Source organism: Dipodomys ordii, unplaced genomic scaffold, assembly GCF_000151885.1.
Source record: "Dipodomys ordii isolate 6190 unplaced genomic scaffold, Dord_2.0 Scaffold139, whole genome shotgun sequence".
Lineage (NCBI taxonomy): Eukaryota > Metazoa > Chordata > Mammalia > Rodentia > Heteromyidae > Dipodomys > Dipodomys ordii.
The window spans coordinates 3,701,265-3,722,362 of NW_012267355.1; the positions used below are offsets into that span (position 1 = coordinate 3,701,265).

General features: G+C 41.4%; 1 protein-coding gene across 3 annotated transcripts in view; it reads right to left on the bottom strand.

The window, feature by feature from the left end:
- Cdc14a (cell division cycle 14A) overlaps positions 1-21,098 on the bottom strand; it is a 162,974-nt gene that overhangs the window by 112,040 nt on the left and 29,836 nt on the right. For 2 of the 3 annotated variants that reach the window (XM_013031434.1, XM_013031433.1), the window contains exons 3-4: positions 19,672-19,747; positions 5,185-5,277 (exon numbers count right to left, since the gene is read on the bottom strand). In XM_013031434.1, the coding sequence (XP_012886888.1) occupies positions 5,185-5,277; positions 19,672-19,747 (169 nt within the window). The remainder of the gene's footprint in view (positions 1-5,184; positions 5,278-19,671; positions 19,748-21,098) is intronic. The other variant, XM_013031435.1, reaches the window with a different exon arrangement.

The window sequence follows — 21,098 nt, forward strand, 5'->3', positions numbered from 1 at the left end:
TTAGTTAGGATTATAGGCAAGCACCACTGGTTCCCAGCAGTTTGTAATTATTAAAACCATCTTTTTCAAATTCATACAAAGGTATTTATCTCATGATCCAAGCATCCTAATTCTACCATTGTAGTGGCTATTGCCCTGGAAATGAAACATCTCTCTAGAAAAGCTGCCTTCATCTTCAAACTTGAGGAGCATAATATCAGAGTTTAGGAAGAGATGCACCACAGAAAGGATTCCCCAGGGACACCCAGTAAGTGTTGGTGTGAACTCCAGTACAGATAATCCCAGGGAGGGGTTCACTTTTTGGTAGATCCCCTTTGAATAAAACTTGAGAGGCTGTATCTTATCTCCCTCTTGATCCTTCAAGACAGCTCTGGGAGAAAAGGATAAAAAAAGGCTCAGCCCTCTTAGACATAAGAAACTGGAGACCCAAAAGCCTCTGTGTCACACTTTAAGACTTCAAGTCATAGGAACTGAACTGCTTCAACACTTAAAAAAATGGTTCCAACTGCTGGGAACCAGTGGTTCATACCTATAATTCTAGTTCCTCAGGAGGCTAAGACTTCTCGGAGGATCACCAAGGTTGAAGTCAACCTAGGCAGAAAAGTTAGCAAAATTCCATCTCCAACAAAAAGCTAAACTGGTGGCATGGCTCAAGTGGTGGAGCACAAGCCTTGTGAGCAAGCCAGTCAAGGAAGTATGAGGCTCTTATTTCAAACCTCAGCAAGAAAAAAAAATTAAATTGCTTGTATTTCATAACAATAAAAAAATGAAAAAAGCAAAATAACAACCTTTTGTTTTTTTCAGTACTAGAGTTTGAGCTCAGGACTTTATGCTTGCTACCACTTGAGCCAGCCTCTCAGCACTTAGCAATGCCCAAGTGTGTGTGTGTGTGTGTGTGTGTGTGTGTGAGAGAGAGAGAGAGAGAGAGAGAGAGAGAGTCCTTGAGGGCTTGAACTAGGGTTTGGGTACTATCCCTGAGCTTTTTTGCTCAGGTAGCACTCTACCACTTAAGCCACAGTTCCACTTCTGGCTTTTTGATGGTTAACTGGAGATAAAAGCCTCTTGGACTTTTCTGCCTGGTCTGGCTTCCAGCTGTGATCCTCAGATCTCAGCCCACTGAGTAACTAAAATTAGAGGCGTGAGCGGCCAGCAGCCCAACAGCCGTGGCCCGTTTTATACTAAAGGTATTATTTTGCTCTATGATCTTTGCTTTGATCCTACATTCTGTTATTCATTTATGAGCTCAAATATCCTCAAATATTATAATCATAAGGAAGGCACGTGATATCAAGGGGAATTGCTCATATACTGCCTTTCTCCTTCTTCCATATTTTAAAACCCCACTCAAGTTACTCAGTAGATTTTTACATAAATGTGCTATGTGCTCAGCACAGTTCTAAATCCAACACTCAGAACTCATGTCCTGAACCAATTGTACACCAGCTGTAAACAGCTGCTTCTCCAAGCACCTGCCCTACCCACACTACACACCCTAGCGCCTCCCTTGAGGCCCTCACCTACCCTAGACCTGCCCACAATCCAGCACAGCAGGAAATGTCCCAAATCCACCTCTGTTTTGTGGCCAGCTTCCAGTTCAACTGCTGCATGCCAGGCCCATAGCCCCTTGTTAAATATTTTATCATATTCTAGACATAGCAGTGAGCAAAACAGATAAGGGCCCTAGGCTCCAGTCTGAGTACATGCACAAAACAAATAAGGTAATTCCACACAATACAGTGTTGCAAAGAAAATAATAAAGACCTAGAAGCCAAATAGGGGTAGGGACTAACCTTTTGAAATAAAAGAAGTTTGTTTAAAAAAAAAAAGGCTGAGATAGTAATTTCAGAAAGAACCAGACACACAAAATAGTCTGAAGTAAAAATGTTCCAGATGGAGCAGATATTATCAAGGCCTTCTGGTGGGATCAAAGGTTAAGATTTTTCACAGAAAAGCAGAAGAATGGGAGGTTCTCAAGGAAGAGGATGTCAAGGTACCACATCTCATCAGAGAAATTGTAATGGCTCTGAGAAGGCAGGGATTTCTGTGCCAAGAATACTGAGCAATCAGATTTGACACAGGGTAATAATGAGATCCAATTTTGCTTTGCAAAGACTCCTCTGACAATTGTATGACAAATAAAAGGAAGCAAAAAGGTTAAAAGTAGCTACTCAAGAAGGCTGATATCTGAAGATAACAGTTCAAAGCCAGCCCAGGCAGTAAAGTTGGTGAAACTCATCTCCAATTAACTACCAAAAATGCTGGAAGTGAAGCTGTGGCTCAAGTGGTACAGAACTAGCCTTGAGCACAAAAGCACACAGGCTCTGAGTTCAAGCCCCAGGACCAGCACCAAAAATAAAAAAGTAAAAAGACAATCAGAGCTATATACAGGTAGCTTAGGTCTGTAATCCTGCCTAGAAGGATTGAGTTTTGAGAATTCCAGTTCATAGCCAGTCCTAGCTTTTAAAAAGTCCATGAGACTCTTATCTCCTATTAATAGTAAAAGGCCAGAAGTGGAGGTGAGACTCAAGCAAAAGTGCATCAGCCTGGAGCAAAACAGCTAAGCAAGAACATGAAGGCTTGAGTTCAAGCCTCAGTACTAGCATACGCACACACAACAGATTGAATTGTCCTACAGGTTATATGGTAGATGCCAAGTTGGAGGTCCTTTTGTACCCAGAAGAGATTCTCTTCTCTCAAAAGACTGAGACTTATCCAAGTAGGAATATTTAAATTGTGGAAATTAACTGAGATGTAATTGCAATGTATAAGACCATCTTCTTACTAGTCTTCATAAGTTAATGATTAAATGTATACAGATGAAAAAAAATGTATACAGATGACATAAAGGAAAGCCCCCCAAAATAAACATAAAACCCTCTTTAGGGCAGAACTACAATTCTTAATATTAGTCTTATAGGGAGTTTATGTCCAAAACCCTTTCTGACGAGTGCATTTCCAAAATTAGAAGAGAAAAATCAACTGGGAAATGGTCAGTACAAGAATAATCATGTTATACCCAGGACTGCAACTAGGTCTAAGACAAACTGGTGCTGAACTCAGCACTTCTTCCCTAGCCAAGATGGTTTTTCTCCCTTGGGTTGCTTTAAAGCAGTGGAAGTTTCTGCATTAGGAAGTATGCCTTATCATCATATCCTAAGCTCAATGCAGCCGGGGCATTAGGCTGAATTTCAAATTGCAAGAGGCCCCTGCTGAAATCAAAGACCACACAAAACACATCAGAAAGAACTGGGGTAGGATGGGAGAGTGTCTTCTTTTTTCTTTCTTTTTTTTTTGGGCGAGGGGGAGGTAATTGGGGCTTGAACTCAGGACCTTACACTCTCACTTGGCTTTTTCTGCTCAAGGCTAGCACTTCTACCACTTGAGCCACAGCTCTACTTCCAGCTTTTTGATAATCAATTAGAGATAAGATTCTCATTGGCTTTCCTGCCTTGGCTAGCTCTGGATCCTGATCCTCAGATCTCAGTCTCCTGAATGGCTAGGATTGCAGATCAAAGCCCCTGGCACTCCACGGAGTAAACCTCTTCTCTATGGTAATGCTTTATGACATAGGACCCACGACCACAATGCATCACAAAACACATTTGTTTACGTGCCTTGAGTCCACAGATTAATACAGGCGGCTCCACATTTTAATCACAGTGTCAACCACCAATTCCTAATGAGTAGCAATTATCAAAGGAAAGTGAAAGATAAGGTGCTAACCCAGCTCCCAGCACTTTACTGAACCCTCTTCAAATAAAGGCAGCAGCCCGGCTGGTACTGCAAATGATTCCAGGATCCTACGAACTAGAAGGGAACCTAAGGGGCCTTCCATCCAGTGCTCTCATGGCAGAGACAAGGGAAGGAAATGAAGTTGAGAGGGATAAAGTGACCTGACACTTTCATCCAGAGTCCCGTCAGGATGAAAACTTCACGTTTTGAGTTTGGGGTTTTGTTTTTAGCCAGTCCTAGGACTGAACTCAGAGCCTGGACACTGTTCCTGAGCTGTTGTGCTTCAAGGCTAGTGCTCTGCCACTTTGAGCCACAGCTCTACTTCTGGCTTTTTGGTGGTTAACTAGAGATAATAGTCTCATGGACTTTCTTGCCCTGGCTGACTATGAACTGCATTCCCTGGATCCAGCCTCTTGAGTGGCTAGAATTACAGGCTTGAGTCACCAGCACCTGGTCAAGCTTTTGTTTTTGGGTTTTTGTTTGTTTGTTTGTTTGTTTCTTAGCCATATTATAGCACGGTATCTGCAGAGAAAGAGGTGGGATGGGAATGGGAGTGGCCACGTTGGGGCAGGAATGGGAGGCAGAACTGAGCATCCCTGGGTCTACAAGCAGGGCCTCAGCCTGCACTCGCTGTCGGCCTGTCCATCTTCCCAGGCTGCACTGGGCATTGACTTATACATAGTCTTCTCAACTGAACGGGGCTTTGGGCTTGAGTTGGCAGAGCATGATGGCTGCCCATCAGTGCCCTCACACCCACACTTTCCACCTGAACCCTGAAAGGTCACCAAGCAGTATACTCCTGGTGATCCTCCCCAGGATGAGGGGAAATGTCACCTCTTTCCCTACCTGTAGCCAGTAGAGTCCTCTCTGAATATTACACATCCCTGAAGAGCTCGTCTAAGTTTTCAAGGACATTCCAGCCCTGATGACTTCTGTTTCTTTCTTTTTTTTTTTTTTTTGCCCAGTCTCAGCAAAGAAGGAAAATTCCAGAAACAACAGCATATTCCTATGGAACTCCTGCTGACATTTGTGCTTATGAAGGACCAAACCTGTATTCAAAAGCATTTTCTTGGGACTGGGAAGGTGGCTCAGTGGTAGAGTGCTTGCCTCACATGCATGAGGCCCTGGGTTCGATTCCACAGGACCACATAAGCAGAAAAAGCCGGAAGTGGCGCTATGACTCAAGTGGTAGAGTGCTAGCCTTGAGCTGAAGAGCTGAGGGACAGCGCCCAGGCCCAGAGTTCAGGCCCCACAACTGGACCCAAAAAAAAAAAGATTCTCTCACTAAACACCCTATCACTGCCAGGCTGGACTTTCCATTCCAGATCAACTCCCCAAGCAACTAATTATCTTCCCACTTCCCCAACCCACTAGACAAGTGGCCTGAATCATGTTGTCAGTGTTGGGCTGCCACGGTTGGCTAGAGAAAGGAATCACGAAGAACACACTTACGGCATAAGCACCTATCAGAAACGCTGCATTTGCTCTTTTCCGTTGGTCAAAGCAGGTGTAGTGCACAATTTTCTTTCTTGATAAACTGTAGGACTACATGGAGAAGAAGAAAAAAGAAGGTAACTATAAAGACAATGTTAAAATATACAGATGATAGCCAGCTCCTCTCAATGTTCAAGATGGCTTAAGATCCACAAAATGTAACATCCTTGACCTTTACTATCTGTGGCATTTAGACACAGGCACTGAGGGGGTGATCTAATTCACTTTTTTTAGTCTGTCATAATATGCAATATCATTGACCAATAATCAAGATGTTTCTCTCCAAGAAAGGATTCTAATGTGGTGGAAAATGAAATGGCTGACCTCTTAACAAGAAAAAAAAAATCTGAGGATTTATTTACACCTTATATGTATATGATTTATCATTTGATTTATTCTAGATCATATTTTTTACTCCCCACATGCCATTTCCACTCTGAACAGTCATCTATGCTTTTCATATTTCATAGTCTGTTCTAACACGTGTCAGTCTTCCGTCTTCTCTGAAATGTTTCAATTGTAGAGACTAATATTAATGTATTTCCTTCCTAGGATGTGCTCTGATAATCTCCTCTTAATTAACTGAAAACAAGTGGTTAATGGAGGAGAAAAAATGAGCCATAAAAGGATATCAGTAAGCATCTTAATTCAACAGCCATTCATTAAATTCATAGATTCAGTCATTAAGCACTTGCGGTATGCCAGGCAAGATGTTGCATGCTCGAGTATTTAACTAAATCCAAAATAAGCACCGAGGTAGGCTGCATACATGCTAGACATGAAGAGGGGTAAGAGAAGGGACCTGCTAAACTGAATTATGAACCAAAATTCAAATCTACAGCAGCAAGAACAGATGCGACTCAATTACATCGTCTCAATTCCCTGATATTTCAAAACCGTCAGCAGTATATTGACAAATGATTTTCTAAATACAGCCACACAGTACATCTTAATTCATATTGACCATAAAAGTGGCTTTTAATACTTAATCCATTGAACCCAATCAACAGAAAATCCTTTACCATTCATTTTCTACCAAAGAAACTCAGAAATCTCTCCAAAGAGCTAGGAAGGTGGCTCAGTGGCAGAGTGCTTGCCTTGCACACATGAGGCCCTGGGTTCGGTTCCTTAGCACCACATAAGCAGAAAAAGGCAGAAGTGGCACTGTGGCTCACATGGTAGAGCGCTAGTCTTGAGCTGAAGAGCTGAGGGACAGTGCCCAGGCCCAGAATTCAGGCCCCACAACCAACCAAAAAAAAAAGAATGAAATGAAATTATATCATTTTGGCTTAAACATGTAATATAATTGATCTTTGATAATTACAGGTAACATTCTCTGAAATTGTAGTGTCATGTGTGTGTGTGTGTGTGTGTGTGTGTGTGTGTGTGTGTGTGTGTGTGTGCACGCGCACGGCACTTCTGGGGCTTGAAAATGGGGCCTGGGCACTATCCTTGAGCTACTTTTGCTCAAAGCTAGTGTTCTACCACTTGAGCTACAGCTCTGTTTTCAGCTTTTTCATGGTTAACTGTAGATTAAAGTTTCACAGACTTTTCTGTCTGGGCTGGCTTCGAATCTCAATCCTCAGACCTTAGTCTCCTAGATATCTAGATTGAAAAGCATAAGCCACTGGCCCCTTGTAGTGTCTTTCTTTAATTAAACTTTTAAACTTAGTGTTTGACTCCAAGATAAGTCTCTCACAGGAAGAAGATGTGGCTCAGTGGTAAAAGTGCCTGCCTAGCAAGGTCCTGAGTTCAAGCACCAAAAAAAAAAAAGGGGAGGGGGAAATCCTGTATCATCAGTGCCCTGATTTCCTGATAAATGTATGACAACACTCCTTTGAAGAAAAGGGAGGGGGAAGAAACTGCCAATTGTGGGGCCTGAACTCTGGGCCTGGGCGCTGTCCCTCAGCTCTTCAGCTCAAGGCTAGCGCTCTACCACTTGAGCCACAGTGCCACATCCAGCTTTTTCTGCTTATGTGGTGCTGAGGAATCGAACCCAGGGCCTCACGCATGCAAGGCAAGCACTCTACCACTGAGCTACCTTCCCAGCCTGGAAGGAACATTTTATTTAATTCAGTTCAGTCAGATTATTACACTGAAGTCATTGTGAGGACTTCAGTTAATACCAGTGGGGTTGAAACTTGGCTCTTAACTTTCTCAATGGCTCCTGAGTGCCTGGATGCTTTCTTTCTCTAATCCATTACTTGCTGATTGGTTGGTTTTGTCATTTAACTGTTCTCCATCAATAAGTAATACTGAAAGAAAGGAAAGGAAAGGAAAGGCAGATACTGGTGGCTCATACTTAGAAACCTAGCTCCTCAGCAGAGGATTATGATTAAAAGCCAGCCAGGGCAGAAGACTGACAGATGCTTATCTCCATTAACCAACATAAAGCCGGAGGTGGAAGCATGGCTCAAATGCTAGAGAGAGATAAACTTGAGGGGGAAAGCTAAGCAAGAATGCAAAGCCCTAAATTCAAATCCCAGGGCAAATGAAACTTAAATCATCCCCCATGTCTCTAAAGCCCAAATACCTTAAACTGCCTTCCCTACACTCCCAGGTGATAACCACACCTCTCTCTCACTCTCTGCCTTTTCTGCCAATGGAACAGATGGGTCATCTTGAAGTCTAGATTATCTATGTAATGCACTTTTCGGCTTGGAATTTAGGTTTCCTGTTGAGCTATTGCTATGATTCAATGCTGAGGAAATGCATTTAATTTACAAATCTACTCATCAAAAGTGATAACTCACAAAATCATTCTTTCCTACCAATGCTTATTTCTTGGGTGTGTGTGTTTGGGGACGGGTTTGAGGCCTTCCTGCTTCATTTGTTGCATGTTTTCTTGAGTTGGGCGCCTCCATCCCTGCCTTGTTCTAAATCATATAGGATCCAGAGGCTAACTTGGTTAGGAGTGTTAAGTTAGAGACAGAACTCCAAGAAAGATTTCCTTTCCGTTATGGATCTATAAATGCTTTTTTTTTTTTTTTAATTATCTCTAAGGCCGAGCACTGGTGGCTCACACCTGTAATTCTAACTACTCAGGAGGCTGAGATCTGAGGATCACCGTTCAAAGCCAGCCCAGGCATTTAAGTCTGTGAGACTCTTATCTCCAATTAGCCACCAGAAAACTGGATGTGGCACTGTGGCTCAAGCGGTAGAGCACTAGCCTTGAGCTGAAGAGCTCAGGGACAGTGCCCAGGCCCAGAGTTCAAGCCCCATGACAACAACAACAAAAATTATCTCTAAGAAGCTGTATAAAGGGGTTGCCATTTAACGAAGCAGTTTGTGAATACAATGCATCTTACTCTGTCACCCCTTTCTACATTCTCACCTCATCCACTCCTCCCAACACACCCTCACTCTTCTTAATCTTGTAAAATATGCATTCAATTCCTGAGTGCATTCTCCTCCTCCTCTCTTCCCCTTCATTTGTCTACTCCTTTCCCCAGATCCCATCCCTTTCCAATATCCACTTCCTGGTGTTTATTTTGTTGAACTTGGACTTCGCCTTTCTAAAGAATTACGCTATTTGGGGCTGGGAAGGTGGCTCAGTGGTAGAGCGCTTGCCTTGCATGCCTGAGGCCCTGGGTTCGATTCCTCAGCAACACAAGCAAAAAGAAAAAAACCGGAAGTGGGGCTATGGCTCGAGTGGTAGAGCACTAGCCTTGAGCTGAAGAGCTGAGGGACAGCGCCCAGGCCCAGAGTTCAGGCCCCACAACCGGACCCAAAGAAAAAAAAAAAAAGAATTACACTATTTGAGTTCTTCATCTAAGTGGACACAAACCAGCCGCCTCTAATAACAGCCACACAAGAAGCAGAAGCTAATATTTGCCATTTGCTACATCTCAGAATTTTCCAAGCAATGGGAATGGTGCCCGGAGGGGTCCGCTGGAGCCTCAGAGAGTAGTTCACAAAAGCAGAGAGCATGGGCAGAGCTGAAATACAATAAGCATGGGAGAATATAAGCAAGGAGACAGATAAGGCCCTCTGTGAAATGTTCTAGGGTGCCTTCAGAACCCCCCATCAATTGAGAAATCTCTATTAGGAGGCCTGAATTCATTAAATAATTCTCAGCTGAAATGGTTAACAGTATTAAAATTCATCAGAAATAAAAATGACCTAAATCCAAATCCACTGTTTTATTATTTTATTACTATGTTCTATTTTATTCTGTGTCTCTGTCAGTCTTCGCTCGCTCCTCTCTCTCTCTCTCTCTTTCTCTCTCTCCTCTGTCTCTCTGTCTCTCTCTCACTCTCTTTTCTTTTGTTTTTAATTTCCTGAGAGAGGATCTCACTATGAAACTCAGGCTAGTCTCAAATTCAATATCCTCCTGCCACAGTCTCCCAAGAGCTCAAATTAAAAGTGTGTGCCACTACACCTGGCCCATCATTTCAACCTCTTTTAGACTGGTTCAGAGTCACCTGGAAAGCTTACTAAAGCACTGCACTCTGGGCCTCACCCAAAGTTTCTGATTCACAGGAGCAGAGCCTGAGAATGTATATTTCTAGCACGTTTCCTGGGGATGCGGCTGCTGCTGGCTCAGGAAATCCACTGCTCTAAGTTATTGCTAAGTTTGGAGTACCACTTGTCCCACTCCTGAAAATATAACAGATCCTGCAACATGATTCATCTAGTCAACTTGAAATTCTCTTATAAAGAAGTTCCCAATCATGCCATACATCTTTTTAAATGCATTACAGGAGACAGCACCTCAGCTACCAGCTCGTTGAATGATTCCATAATGAAGTTGCCTTAAACACAGTCATTCCACAGCTTCTAAATTCAAATGCTCTCTCAAGGACCAAGAATTCAGAGCAGACTAGCTGGCAAACCAGAAAAGTATTCTTCACTCCAGCCTGCAATTCCCTCCCATGCAGGAAAGTGGGCCTGGAACTTTCCCATAATTTGATATTGAAAAGAACACGGGGGGGGGGGGGGGGTACGAGAGAGAGCATGGTAGAGGGGGCAGATATGTTCAAAAAGCACTATGTGCATTAATGGAAATAGCACAATGAAACCTTATATTCCAAATACTAATTCATCTGAGCACCATTGGCTCACCAGGAGTTCAGGAGGCTAAGATCTGAGGATGACAGTTCAAAGCCAACCAGAGCAAGAAAGTGCATGAGACTCTTATCTCCAATTAACCAGCAAAAAGCCAGAAGTGGAGTTGTGGCTCAAGTACCAGTCTTCAGCAAAAAAGCTGACAATACCTAGTCCCAGAGCTCATGCCCCAGCACCAGCACACACAAAAAGTGTGTATACATATAAAAGCATATAAAAGTATGTATATAGATAGATATGTATGCACTGATTCAAAAACCAAATAAGCCAGAATTGTACATATATTTTCATAAGTTGTAACTGCTGACTACAAATTAAAATTTATAAAATTAGCATTCATGCCTAACAAAACATGTCCATGCATGCTGAATTGAAACCCCCTGGTACAAGTATTTAAAGATAATTTTAGCCAGGTGCTGATGGCTCACACTTATAATCCTAGCTACTCAGGAGGCTGAGACCTGAGGATTGAAACTAGCCCAGAAAAGTCTCTATGAGACTCTTATCTCCAATTAACCACTCAAAAACCACACATGGCACTGTGGCACAAAGTGGTAGAGCACTAGCCTTGAGCAAAATAGCTCAGAGACAATGCCCAGGCCTTGAGTTCAAGCCCCATCACCACCAAAATAATAATAATCATAATAATTTTAAATTTTAATTTAAGTTAAACATGTCTGTGGACTGAAAACAGACCATAGGCAACCAGCTTGCTGTACTTGGACCCCAAGATGCTATACCTAAAGGCATAAATCAAGCAGCTGCTATAGTCAAAAATTGTAGGAGGGCTCCCCCAATCTCAAGCCACAAGCATAGTCACAATCTAATGAATGGCTCATGCAAGATACTGGCCTAGGCAGGCATAAGCCTTTGTGATAACAGAGACAAGAGGGAACTCAGTAGGGATGTACTCATAACACCTGAAAACAATGATGTAATCTTAGTCATGAGTACAATCACTTTTCACTTACCAAGGTTTAAAAAAAATAGTAGATAGAAGATTTAAAACTGAATGTCTGTCAATTCATATAATCAAACCTACAGAACCTTCCAGACCTGTATCGCTTACCTGAGTCAAAGTTTTACTACTTTTGCCTGAATTAAAAGTATATAGTATATCATATAATATTTAATAATACTTGTAACCAAATACAGTGACAATATAGCAGAACAATACAAACTAAGATGACGGCATTGACCCCAAATGGACATCTTCTACCTTGGAAAGAAAAACTACCTGAAGGGTTGAATTTTAATGGGATTAGCCTACAGAAAATAAGCCCCAGATGCTCAGAGAGAAGATGATGATGACATGCTACATGAATCATAAACCAATCGAACTATCCTTGAATTCTGGCAACATACACAAACCATGCACTTGACTTGTTCAGCATAGGTTAGGAGACCACAAACTAACCATTCAATAGCAAAAGTAATGCAATTCAGCTCAAAACTAAAAAGGAAAAAAAAAGTCAATAGCCAACTTAAAGAGACAGAGATGATAAGCAGCCTTTCAATGAGGTTTTGTGCCATGCTTTAAAAAAGTAAACACTTTAAGCTGCTGGGTTAGAACATGGGTTTTATAAAGTTGCCTGAATCAGTCAGAATCAGCTAACAATCAGCTTCAGAAAGTTTTTGGTACAGCCAGGATAAATATGGTTCTCAATAGGAAATTAGAGCCCATGCATTTCTTAAAACAAGCAAGCTCTACAAATGACAGTGGTCAGATTGAGCCGATCACAGCAAGGGGACCACAGTGACCAAGGCATCATTCTCTTACAAGTGACTAGGCTAGCCCAGCAAGGACCACAGCAATCAGCGTCTCCATAGCAATCAGTGCTTCTCACTGCAAAAGCAAAGAAAAATGAACAGGTCTTCCTGTGATCAGCCATGACCTCTCCATGTTTACCTCCAACTTTCTCAGGAAAGGGATATTCTTGAAAGTTTTCTTTGGCTGCACAAAACAAAACATGGTTTATGTTTTTATTTAGAGCTAAGATAAGAGTCAGTTGAATTGTTTCTTAAGGAAAAGATGTCTCTACATGGTCTATTTTGTCTCAATCCTAGTATATTTTATTCAGTTGGTTAAAGACCTGGTGAAAAAATGCTTCATAAGGCAGGGCACTAGTGACTCACACGTGTAATCCTAGCTACTCAGGAGGCTGAGATTTGAGGATCCTAACTTGAAGTGGGTCCAAGTAGAAAAGTCACTAAGACTCTTATCTCCAATCAACCAGCAAAAAGCTTTAAATAAAGATGTGGTTCAAATGGTAGAGCACCAGCTGTAAGTTTGAGGGCCGGAATTCAACACACATACACACACACACACACACACACACACACACACACACACACGCACGCACATAGGGACTCTCTATCACAGAATTTTTCAGTGGATCATAAGGGACCCATGCTCTACAAATGCCATAGTGCCCCCTTTAAACTACATGTACTTTCCAGAATATAAGCCTGCTTTTCCTTCCCAAAGCCCTTATACCTGAAACAGAGAGAAATCTCAAAGTGCTTTTGTCGTTTTTAAAAACAGGGTGGTCTGATCATCACAGCAGAAGAGTTCTTATGCACAGCCACCTGGGATGGTGACAAGTACCTGGCATCCAGGGTAGAATTACAGCACTGATTCACTCAGCAACACAGACCAGCCCAGACCCCCACCACCTGCCAAGGACTTCAATGCTGTGACACCATCTTTAGTTCATGGGTGTTTCCCCTCCCCCTTTATCCTGAGATGGCTATGTTGGGTGGGAATATTCTTTTAATCCTTTTAAAAATAGTCCTCAAGATCATTGTAATTACCTTGATGAGTTACCATCACAGGTATTTAAAAGACCATTGTCCTAGAAAAAGTATTCCTTTTCGGATTACTTTTTTAATTGTTTCCCACGATGGTATTTTATGTTCCTTGAGGAAAACTTAAATCAATCATGGAAGCTGTATTGAATATTGTTAAGAAAACCCATTCAAGGGCTGGGAAGGTGGCTCAGTGGTAGAGTGCTTGCCTTGCATGCCTGAGGCCCTGGGTTTGATTCCTCAGCACCACATAAGCAAAAAAAGCTGGAAGTGGCGCTGTGGCTCAAGTGGTAGAACACTAGCCTTGAGCTGAAGAGCTGAGGGACAGCACCCAGGCCCAGAGTTCAGGCTCCACAACCGGACCAAAAAATTAAAAAAAAAAAAAAAGAAAACCCATTCAAATCCTGTGGTGCTTATAAAAATTTTAGATGGTTAAATTAGCAATTGAAAGGTTTTTTTTAGACTAATTACATTTACAGAAGGTATTGTTTTACAGCCCAGCTGTGATAGCACATGCTTGTAATTCCAGCACTAGAGAGTGGAAGTAAAAGAATGTTGAAGCTGGGCACCAGTGGCTCATGCCTGTAATCCTAGCTACTCAGGAGGCTGAGATCTAAGGATCTCGGTTCAAAGCCAGCCCGGGCAGGAAAGTGTGTGAGATTCATCTCCAATTAACCACCAGAAGACCAGAAGTAGCGCTGTGGCTCAAGTGGTAGAGTACTTGTTTTGAGCTGAAGAGATCAGGGACAGTGCCCAGACCCAGAGTTCAAGCCCCATGACCACCACCACTACCACCACCACCACCAACAACAACAAAGAATGTTGAGTTTGAGAGGAACCTGGGCTACATAGTGAGACCCAGTCTAAAAGAAAAATAAATTTAAACACACACAGCTGAGTATCTGGTAGTCACCCACCTGTAATCTCAGCTACTCAGGAGAAAGAGGATGATCAAGGTCTGAAGACAGCCTCCAGAACAAAGCAAGAGACCCTATCTGAAAAACTAAAGCAGAAAAGGCTGGGGGAGGGGGGTGGTCATTGCTCAAGTGGTAGAGTGCTTACCTAGTAAGCGTAAGGCCCTGATTTCAAATCCCAGTACTGCCAAAAAATGGATGTATTATTACTTTTATAACATAATATTATAAAATTATATATATTGCCAATTTAAAATTATGTATATCACCAACTTGGTCCTTAGTTAGTACATTCTTCTCTTATATTCTTTTTTCTTATATATATATATATATTCCTTATATTATATATATATATTCCTTATATTCTTTTTTCTTATATAATGACTGGATTTATTTAATATATAACACTAGCAAAATAATTTATTGAGCCTTGCAGTTTCATCCTTCTTAAACATACTTCACAATTACCATTATTAAAAGATATAATCAATATGAGGTGAATTCATTTAAGCTTAAATGAATTCTTTGCTCATGTTTGACAACATTTTTCTGCCTTGAAGTCCTTATATTCTAATTAAGTGTTCTTAGCAGTCTGCCCAGGTTCCCTTTGAGACCCCAACTTAAATAAAATAAAATAAAATAAAAAAGTTATGCATCCTTGATGGACAGCAGTGGCCCAAGCCTACAATCCTAGTTATTCAGGAGGCTGAGATATGAAGACTGAGGCACAAAGCCAGCCTAGGCAGGAAAGTCCATGAGATTCTTATCTCCATTAACCACCAAAAGACACAAGTGAGCTGTGGTTCAAATGGCAAAATGCTAGCCTTGAGTCAAAAGCTAAGAGACAGGCTGTGAGCTCAAGTCTCAGTACCAGTACACACACAGACACGCAGACACATAGATACAGACACAGACACAGACACACACACACGCACACACACACACACAGACACACGCACGCACGCATGCATTATGCATCTTCTCTGAAGAAAAGCATACCAAACTGTACATGTAATTTCAGGATGCCTTGAAATATCAGATTAGTAATCCCTGCTCTAATCATTGATGACAGTTTGCTTTAAATAACACTCACAATTTAGCAAATTATTCTCACTTCAAACAATCTTCTATCTTTGCTTACTTCCTCTGTCAAGGTAGATGTTGACTAGAAATAGAAAACTGCAATGCATTATTACAGAACTCTTAGTACCAGCAATTTTTGTTATGTTATAGTCTAAAATAAGCACTAAGTTTTTGTGGTTGGTGACAGTACTTTTCATTTGGGACTTCTTAATCTGAGCGCGGTTGATGGACAATTTTCCACTCTAATAACATAATTAAAACTAAGGACACTGGAAATAGAACAAACAAAAATAGCAATAAATTACTTCAATGAATTGAAAAAAAATCTTTTGACCTTTAAAAAATAAGAGGTTTGGGGTTGGAAGAGAATAATTCACAGGAAACTGTTACCTATCTACATAAGGTATAAACTCAAGGAAAGAAAGCATAAAATCTTTACTGGAAGTACAACTAGAAAATAGCATGTGCCAAAGAAAATCACCCAGAAGAATTTGAAAACGAAGTTACTAGTTAAAATAATGTGAGATTGCTCAGAGAAGTAAGGGAATTTGAGGTCCACACGAATGTTATCATATCTGCATTTGGCTCACTAGAGCACGTTCAGAAAAGTAAGGAAAGCAAAAATGAACAGCAAAAGGATTAATAAATATGTGCAGAAGAGACAGGCAGAGTGTTTCATGCCTGTAATCTTAGGTACTAGTAAAGTAGAGATCAGGAGGATTATAATTCAAGGCCAGCTTGAGCAAAAAGTTCACAAAATGGGGACTGGGAATGTGGCTTAGTGGTAGAGTTCTTGCCTAGCAAGCATGAAGCCCTGGGTTCGATTTCTCAGTATCACATAAACAGAAAAAACAGAAGTGACATTGTGGCTCAAGTGGTAGAGTGCTAGCCTTGAGCAAAAGAAGCTCAGGGACAAAGCCTAGACCCTGAGTTCAAGGCCCAGGACTGGCCAAAAAAAAAAAAAAAGTTCACAAAACATAATCTCAACCAATAAAGGCTGGGTGTAATGATATGTGATGGTCTATCATCCCAGCTACACAGGAAGTATAGATTCAAACCAGCCAGAGCAGACTAAAAAGGGTTGTACATCAAGGTCATTATAACAAGATCAAAAGTCTCTGTGTATTTGGAAACTCTGTGTTGGGCACTGGTAGCAAAGAGTTATCAATCATGCCCTTGTCTTCTGGGAGCTCAGTATAGCAAGAAAGATAGATGCACATAGATAGACCTAATTCATCTGCAAGGGATATCTGCACACGGAATTATGGAAACACAGGGTGGGATCTAGAAGGCAATCCAGAAGGTTTTGGAGATGCTGCCCAGCAAGTGGTGTTGGAGCAAGGTCTGACATTCCATCTCACCCCAGTTAGAATGGTTACTATCAAGAAAACAAATAATAACCAATGCTGACAAAGATATGGCCAAAAGGGAATTCTAACACATTGTTGGTGGGAATGTAAACTTGTTCAACCACTCTGGAATGTGATGTGGAGGTTCTTCAAAAAATTAAACATAGAACTACCTTATGACTGAGTAATTTTACTCCTGGAATTTACCCAAAAGATTAAAAACCAGGATGTACACCAAAGCCATCAGCACAACTGTTTTTATCACAGCACTATTCATGATAGCCAGGGTAGAATAGCCCAGATGCCTCTCAGTGGAGGAACAGATCAAGAAAATGTGGTATATATACACAATTGAATTATATTCATCCATTACAGAGAATGATATTGTACCATTTGTACAGAAATGGAAAGACAGTGGTGGGATCTAAAGATTATGGTTCAAAGCCAGACTGGGCAGGAAGCTCATGAGACTTATCGCCAGTTAATCACAGAAAAAGCTGGAAGTGGAGCTGTGGTACAAGTGGTAGAATGCTAGCCTTGAGCAACAGGAACTCTGGGACAGCGCTGAGGCACAGAATTCAAGCTCCAGTACTAACAAAACAAAGAAATGGAAAGACTTGGAAAAACTTATGTCTGGGCTGAATATTGTATTCTTTATTTATTTATTTATTTTGTCAGTCATGGGGCTTGAACTCTGGGCCTGGGCACTGTCTCTCAGCTCTTCAGCTCAAGGCGAGCGTTCTACCACTTGAGCCACAGCGCCACTTCCTTGGAAACAATTATGTTAAGTGATGTAAGTCAGGCCAGAGAGAAAAGGATGCATGTTTTCACTTATATGTGGAAGCTAGATTTAGCTTACAAACTCATAAGTAAATACGTTGGATGGTATGCTATTGTATACAAATGTATTAACTGAAATATGATAGACTTCAAGGGAGATCTCAAATAGGGTAAATCCTTAGGGAAATGAAATCAAAGTTCAGCAAAATAAAATACAAGGAAGTAGGTACTCAAAAGGGGTGGAGTGGAGTCAAGGGAAAGAGGGTAGAAAAATGAAGATAAGACAAGGGGGAAAATGCACTTAGAGGAAGAGGAAGAAGATGAGAGAGTGAGAGTCAAGAGCACCGGAAGCCTAAACCAGAGTCCAGTCCTCAGTATCACACAGAAACAAAAAAGAGAGAAAGAGATGACATCAAACTCTGGCTTCACTTTGCGACCTTCGGCAAGTCATGAACCTCCCCAGGCCTCCCCTTCCGAGTCTTGACTGATTCATTGAGATTCCTAAAGTGATTCTGGCTAGTTTTCCTATAAAAGGGTAGGGTTCAAGAGAAAGAAGATGCTCCTACTTCCTATAACATTTCACAAGTGTTATATCAGAAACTTCGTGTAGCATGAAATCTTAATCTGACCATTTACAAAGCTCTTCATCAGGTATTTTCTAATTTTGTCCTAACCACCATCCTATAAGTGCTCTAGAATTCCTATTTCATAGATGAAGACACTGAGATCACACAAGGCTGAAGTAATCCCAAGGTTAGCTTTCATTAAAGTAAATCTTTTTCTCTTCATCAAAAGATTCTAGCTAGTACTACTGGTTCACACCTGTAATCCTAGCTCTTCAGGAGACTCACATCTGAGGATCACAGTTCAAGGCCAGCCCAGAAGACAAATATGAGAGACTCTTATCTCCAATTACCAGCAATTAACTTAGGCTACAAAGTATAAAATGCAGTAGCAAAAGAGCTTAACTTAATCCATCTATTTTTGTGCAATTGGTATAAATAAAACATTGAGTTAGACCAGTGACTTTACTTTTGTAATAATTATTTTTCTCTCTGCTAACTACAGGTTGTACAAGGTCCTACATGGTTCATTTTATACCAGTGCATACCAAAACATGCTAATACAACTAACCAAGAAGCAAAGAAATCTTAGATCTTCACAAGAGAGATATAAACTTCAATTATTTATTAACTATCTTCCTCTTGTTAATTGAGTCATTAAAAGTTCATTCTATATAGAAAGGATATTATTTATATCATTGACAGTTGTAAACATCTCGACTTTGTTTTCTAAACTACTGATTGTAGCCTCTTTCCTAAGTAAATGCATCTTTAGTTTTAAAAAATTACGCATATATTTTTCTAGGTAGGCAAGATATCATAAGTTAATTCTTAGAAGAGTTTAGGTTATATAATTATTTTATAAGGTTGCCCTCATTTCTCAAGCATTCAGCACTTCGAAATCAAGGGCAAATTTTATATATTTGTAAATCTATAATTTTCCATTTGACTGCCTTTTATTTGTAAGTTCGACATAAAACAAATCAAAGGACAATTGCTAAGCAGGTAGTTTATGCCCAACATAGTGGGTAACAGCTGCAGCTTACCTAATAGAAAGGATAAAATGCCTCCTGTTATAATTTTGTGCTTATATCAGAAACATGTTAGCCGGACACTGGTGGCTCCTACCTATAATCCAGCTACTCAGGAGGCTGAGAAAAGAGGCAGAAGCTAGTAGGGCTGAAAATTCTCTGAAACTCTTATAGCCAATTAACCAGGGGGAGAGACTGGAAGTGGAAGTGTAGCTCAAGTGATAAGCCTTGAGCCAAAAAAGCTAAGTGAGAGGGCAAAGTTGTGAGTTCAAGACCCAGTAGCCACACACACACACACACACACACACACACACACACACACAAGAAAAGCACTACAGGTTGATGCTGAGGGTCTGACCACATCTTGTCCTATGCCCCATCTCTGTTGGCTTGTCAACCATCACTTGGTGATGAACTCCACAGAGATGGAAATTCAGAATTGATCTGACAGGTTGTATTCCAGAACTCCAGCCATCATGTGTCCCTCATCACCTGGAAACAGTGCCCACCAGCAGATCTGAGGGGTTTGGAAAAATTATCCTGGGAGGGAATTTGATAAGACACTCATTAACAACAACCTGAAAGGACCTGGGCTTTCTTCTTCAGATCACAGCTGCAGTGACTTCATCCAGTTCACATTACCGTTCATCCTGAAAAATGAAAGAGGTTAACCCAGCCTTTGTGGTGCCGGCAGGGAGGATCCATTTCAACTCCTCACACAGGTGAACTCCTCGCATAGATTTCCAAAGAGCAAAACGACCTGACTACCCGTAGCTGAGCAATCCCATTGGGCAGATTTCTTGGTTCGAACATCCTAATGCTAAAAGGGAAGCGCCAATGTCATACTCACTTTTAGTTTCTTGTTTAGTTTACAGCAGTATTTGTACACCATTGCCAAGTTCAGAGGTCCAAAATCTGCATAGAAACTGAGACATAAATAAAACATCACATTTAGTACAGGTACGATTTTCAGTATCATTAATGGTCATTTGGAAGTTATTTTTAATACTAGGGTTTGCACTTGTTAAGGCAGGTATTCTGCCACTTCTGGTTTCAGCCCTTTTTTGCTCTGGTTATTTTTGAGATAGCGATTCACTTTTCATCCATGCCCACTGGGACTATACTCCTCCTATTTTCGCTTGCTACAAAGCTGGAATGACACTTACATGCCACCACACAGGCTCATCCACAGCATACAGGGAACAGATGTGGAGGGAAACAGAAGCTAAGCCTTTTTCATACCCAGCACATCTAGCTTGTCTCACATGATCTACGTTTATGATCCATCATTACTTTGTCTTTGGTTTTTCAAATAAGCTACTCGGAATCCATTCCCAGAGGTGCCATTGTTGAAAGCCCTATTGCAAATTATTCTACATGAGAATCTCTATGGGAAAACTTTTCAACAACTCAGTAGAAAAATAAACTACATTCCAAGCAGGAGCCATTCATTTCAATACAATTTTTGACCACCTAGGAGGGCTGTGAGAACGGCTCAAGTGACAGAGCATCTGCTCAGCTAGGCACTAAAGCCTTGAGTTCAAACCTCAGTACCGCCACAAAAAAATAAGATAAAATTATAAATAATATGATCGCCTACTCTAAGCAAGACCCTGCAAGTTTACATAAAAAAGTGCTTGTAGCTCACTTCTAGCTCCTCAGGAGGCTAAGATCTGAGGATTGTGATTCAAAACCAGTTCTCAGATCTCAGGCTTCTCAGCCACATCTCACACATGAGCCACCATAGCCTGGCATAATAATCACATTGTAAGCGTATGTGTGTGTATATATGCACTTGTGCGCACACACACATGTGCACGCGTGTCCTGGGGCTTGAACTCAGGGTCTGGGCTCTATCCTTGAGCTTTTCTTTTTAATTTTTGCCAATCCTGGGGCTTGAACTCAGGGCCTGGGCACTGTCCTTGAGCTTCTTTTGCTCAAAGCTAGCACTCTACCACTTGAGCCATAGCACCACTTCCAGATTTTTCTGTTTATATGATACTGAGGACTAGAACCTAGGGCTTCATGCATGCTGGGCAAGCACTCTACCACTAAGCTACGTTCCCAACCCCTGTCCCTGAGCTTTTGTGTTCAAGACTAGTGTTCTACCACTTGAGCCACAGCTCCACTTCTGGCTTTCTGATGGTGATGTAGAGAGATAGGAATCTCAGAATTGGGCTGGGAAGGTGGCGCAGTGGTAGAGCGCTTGCCTTGCATGCATGAGGCCCTGGGTTCGATTCCTCAGCACCACATAAGCAGAAAAAGCTGGAAGTGGCG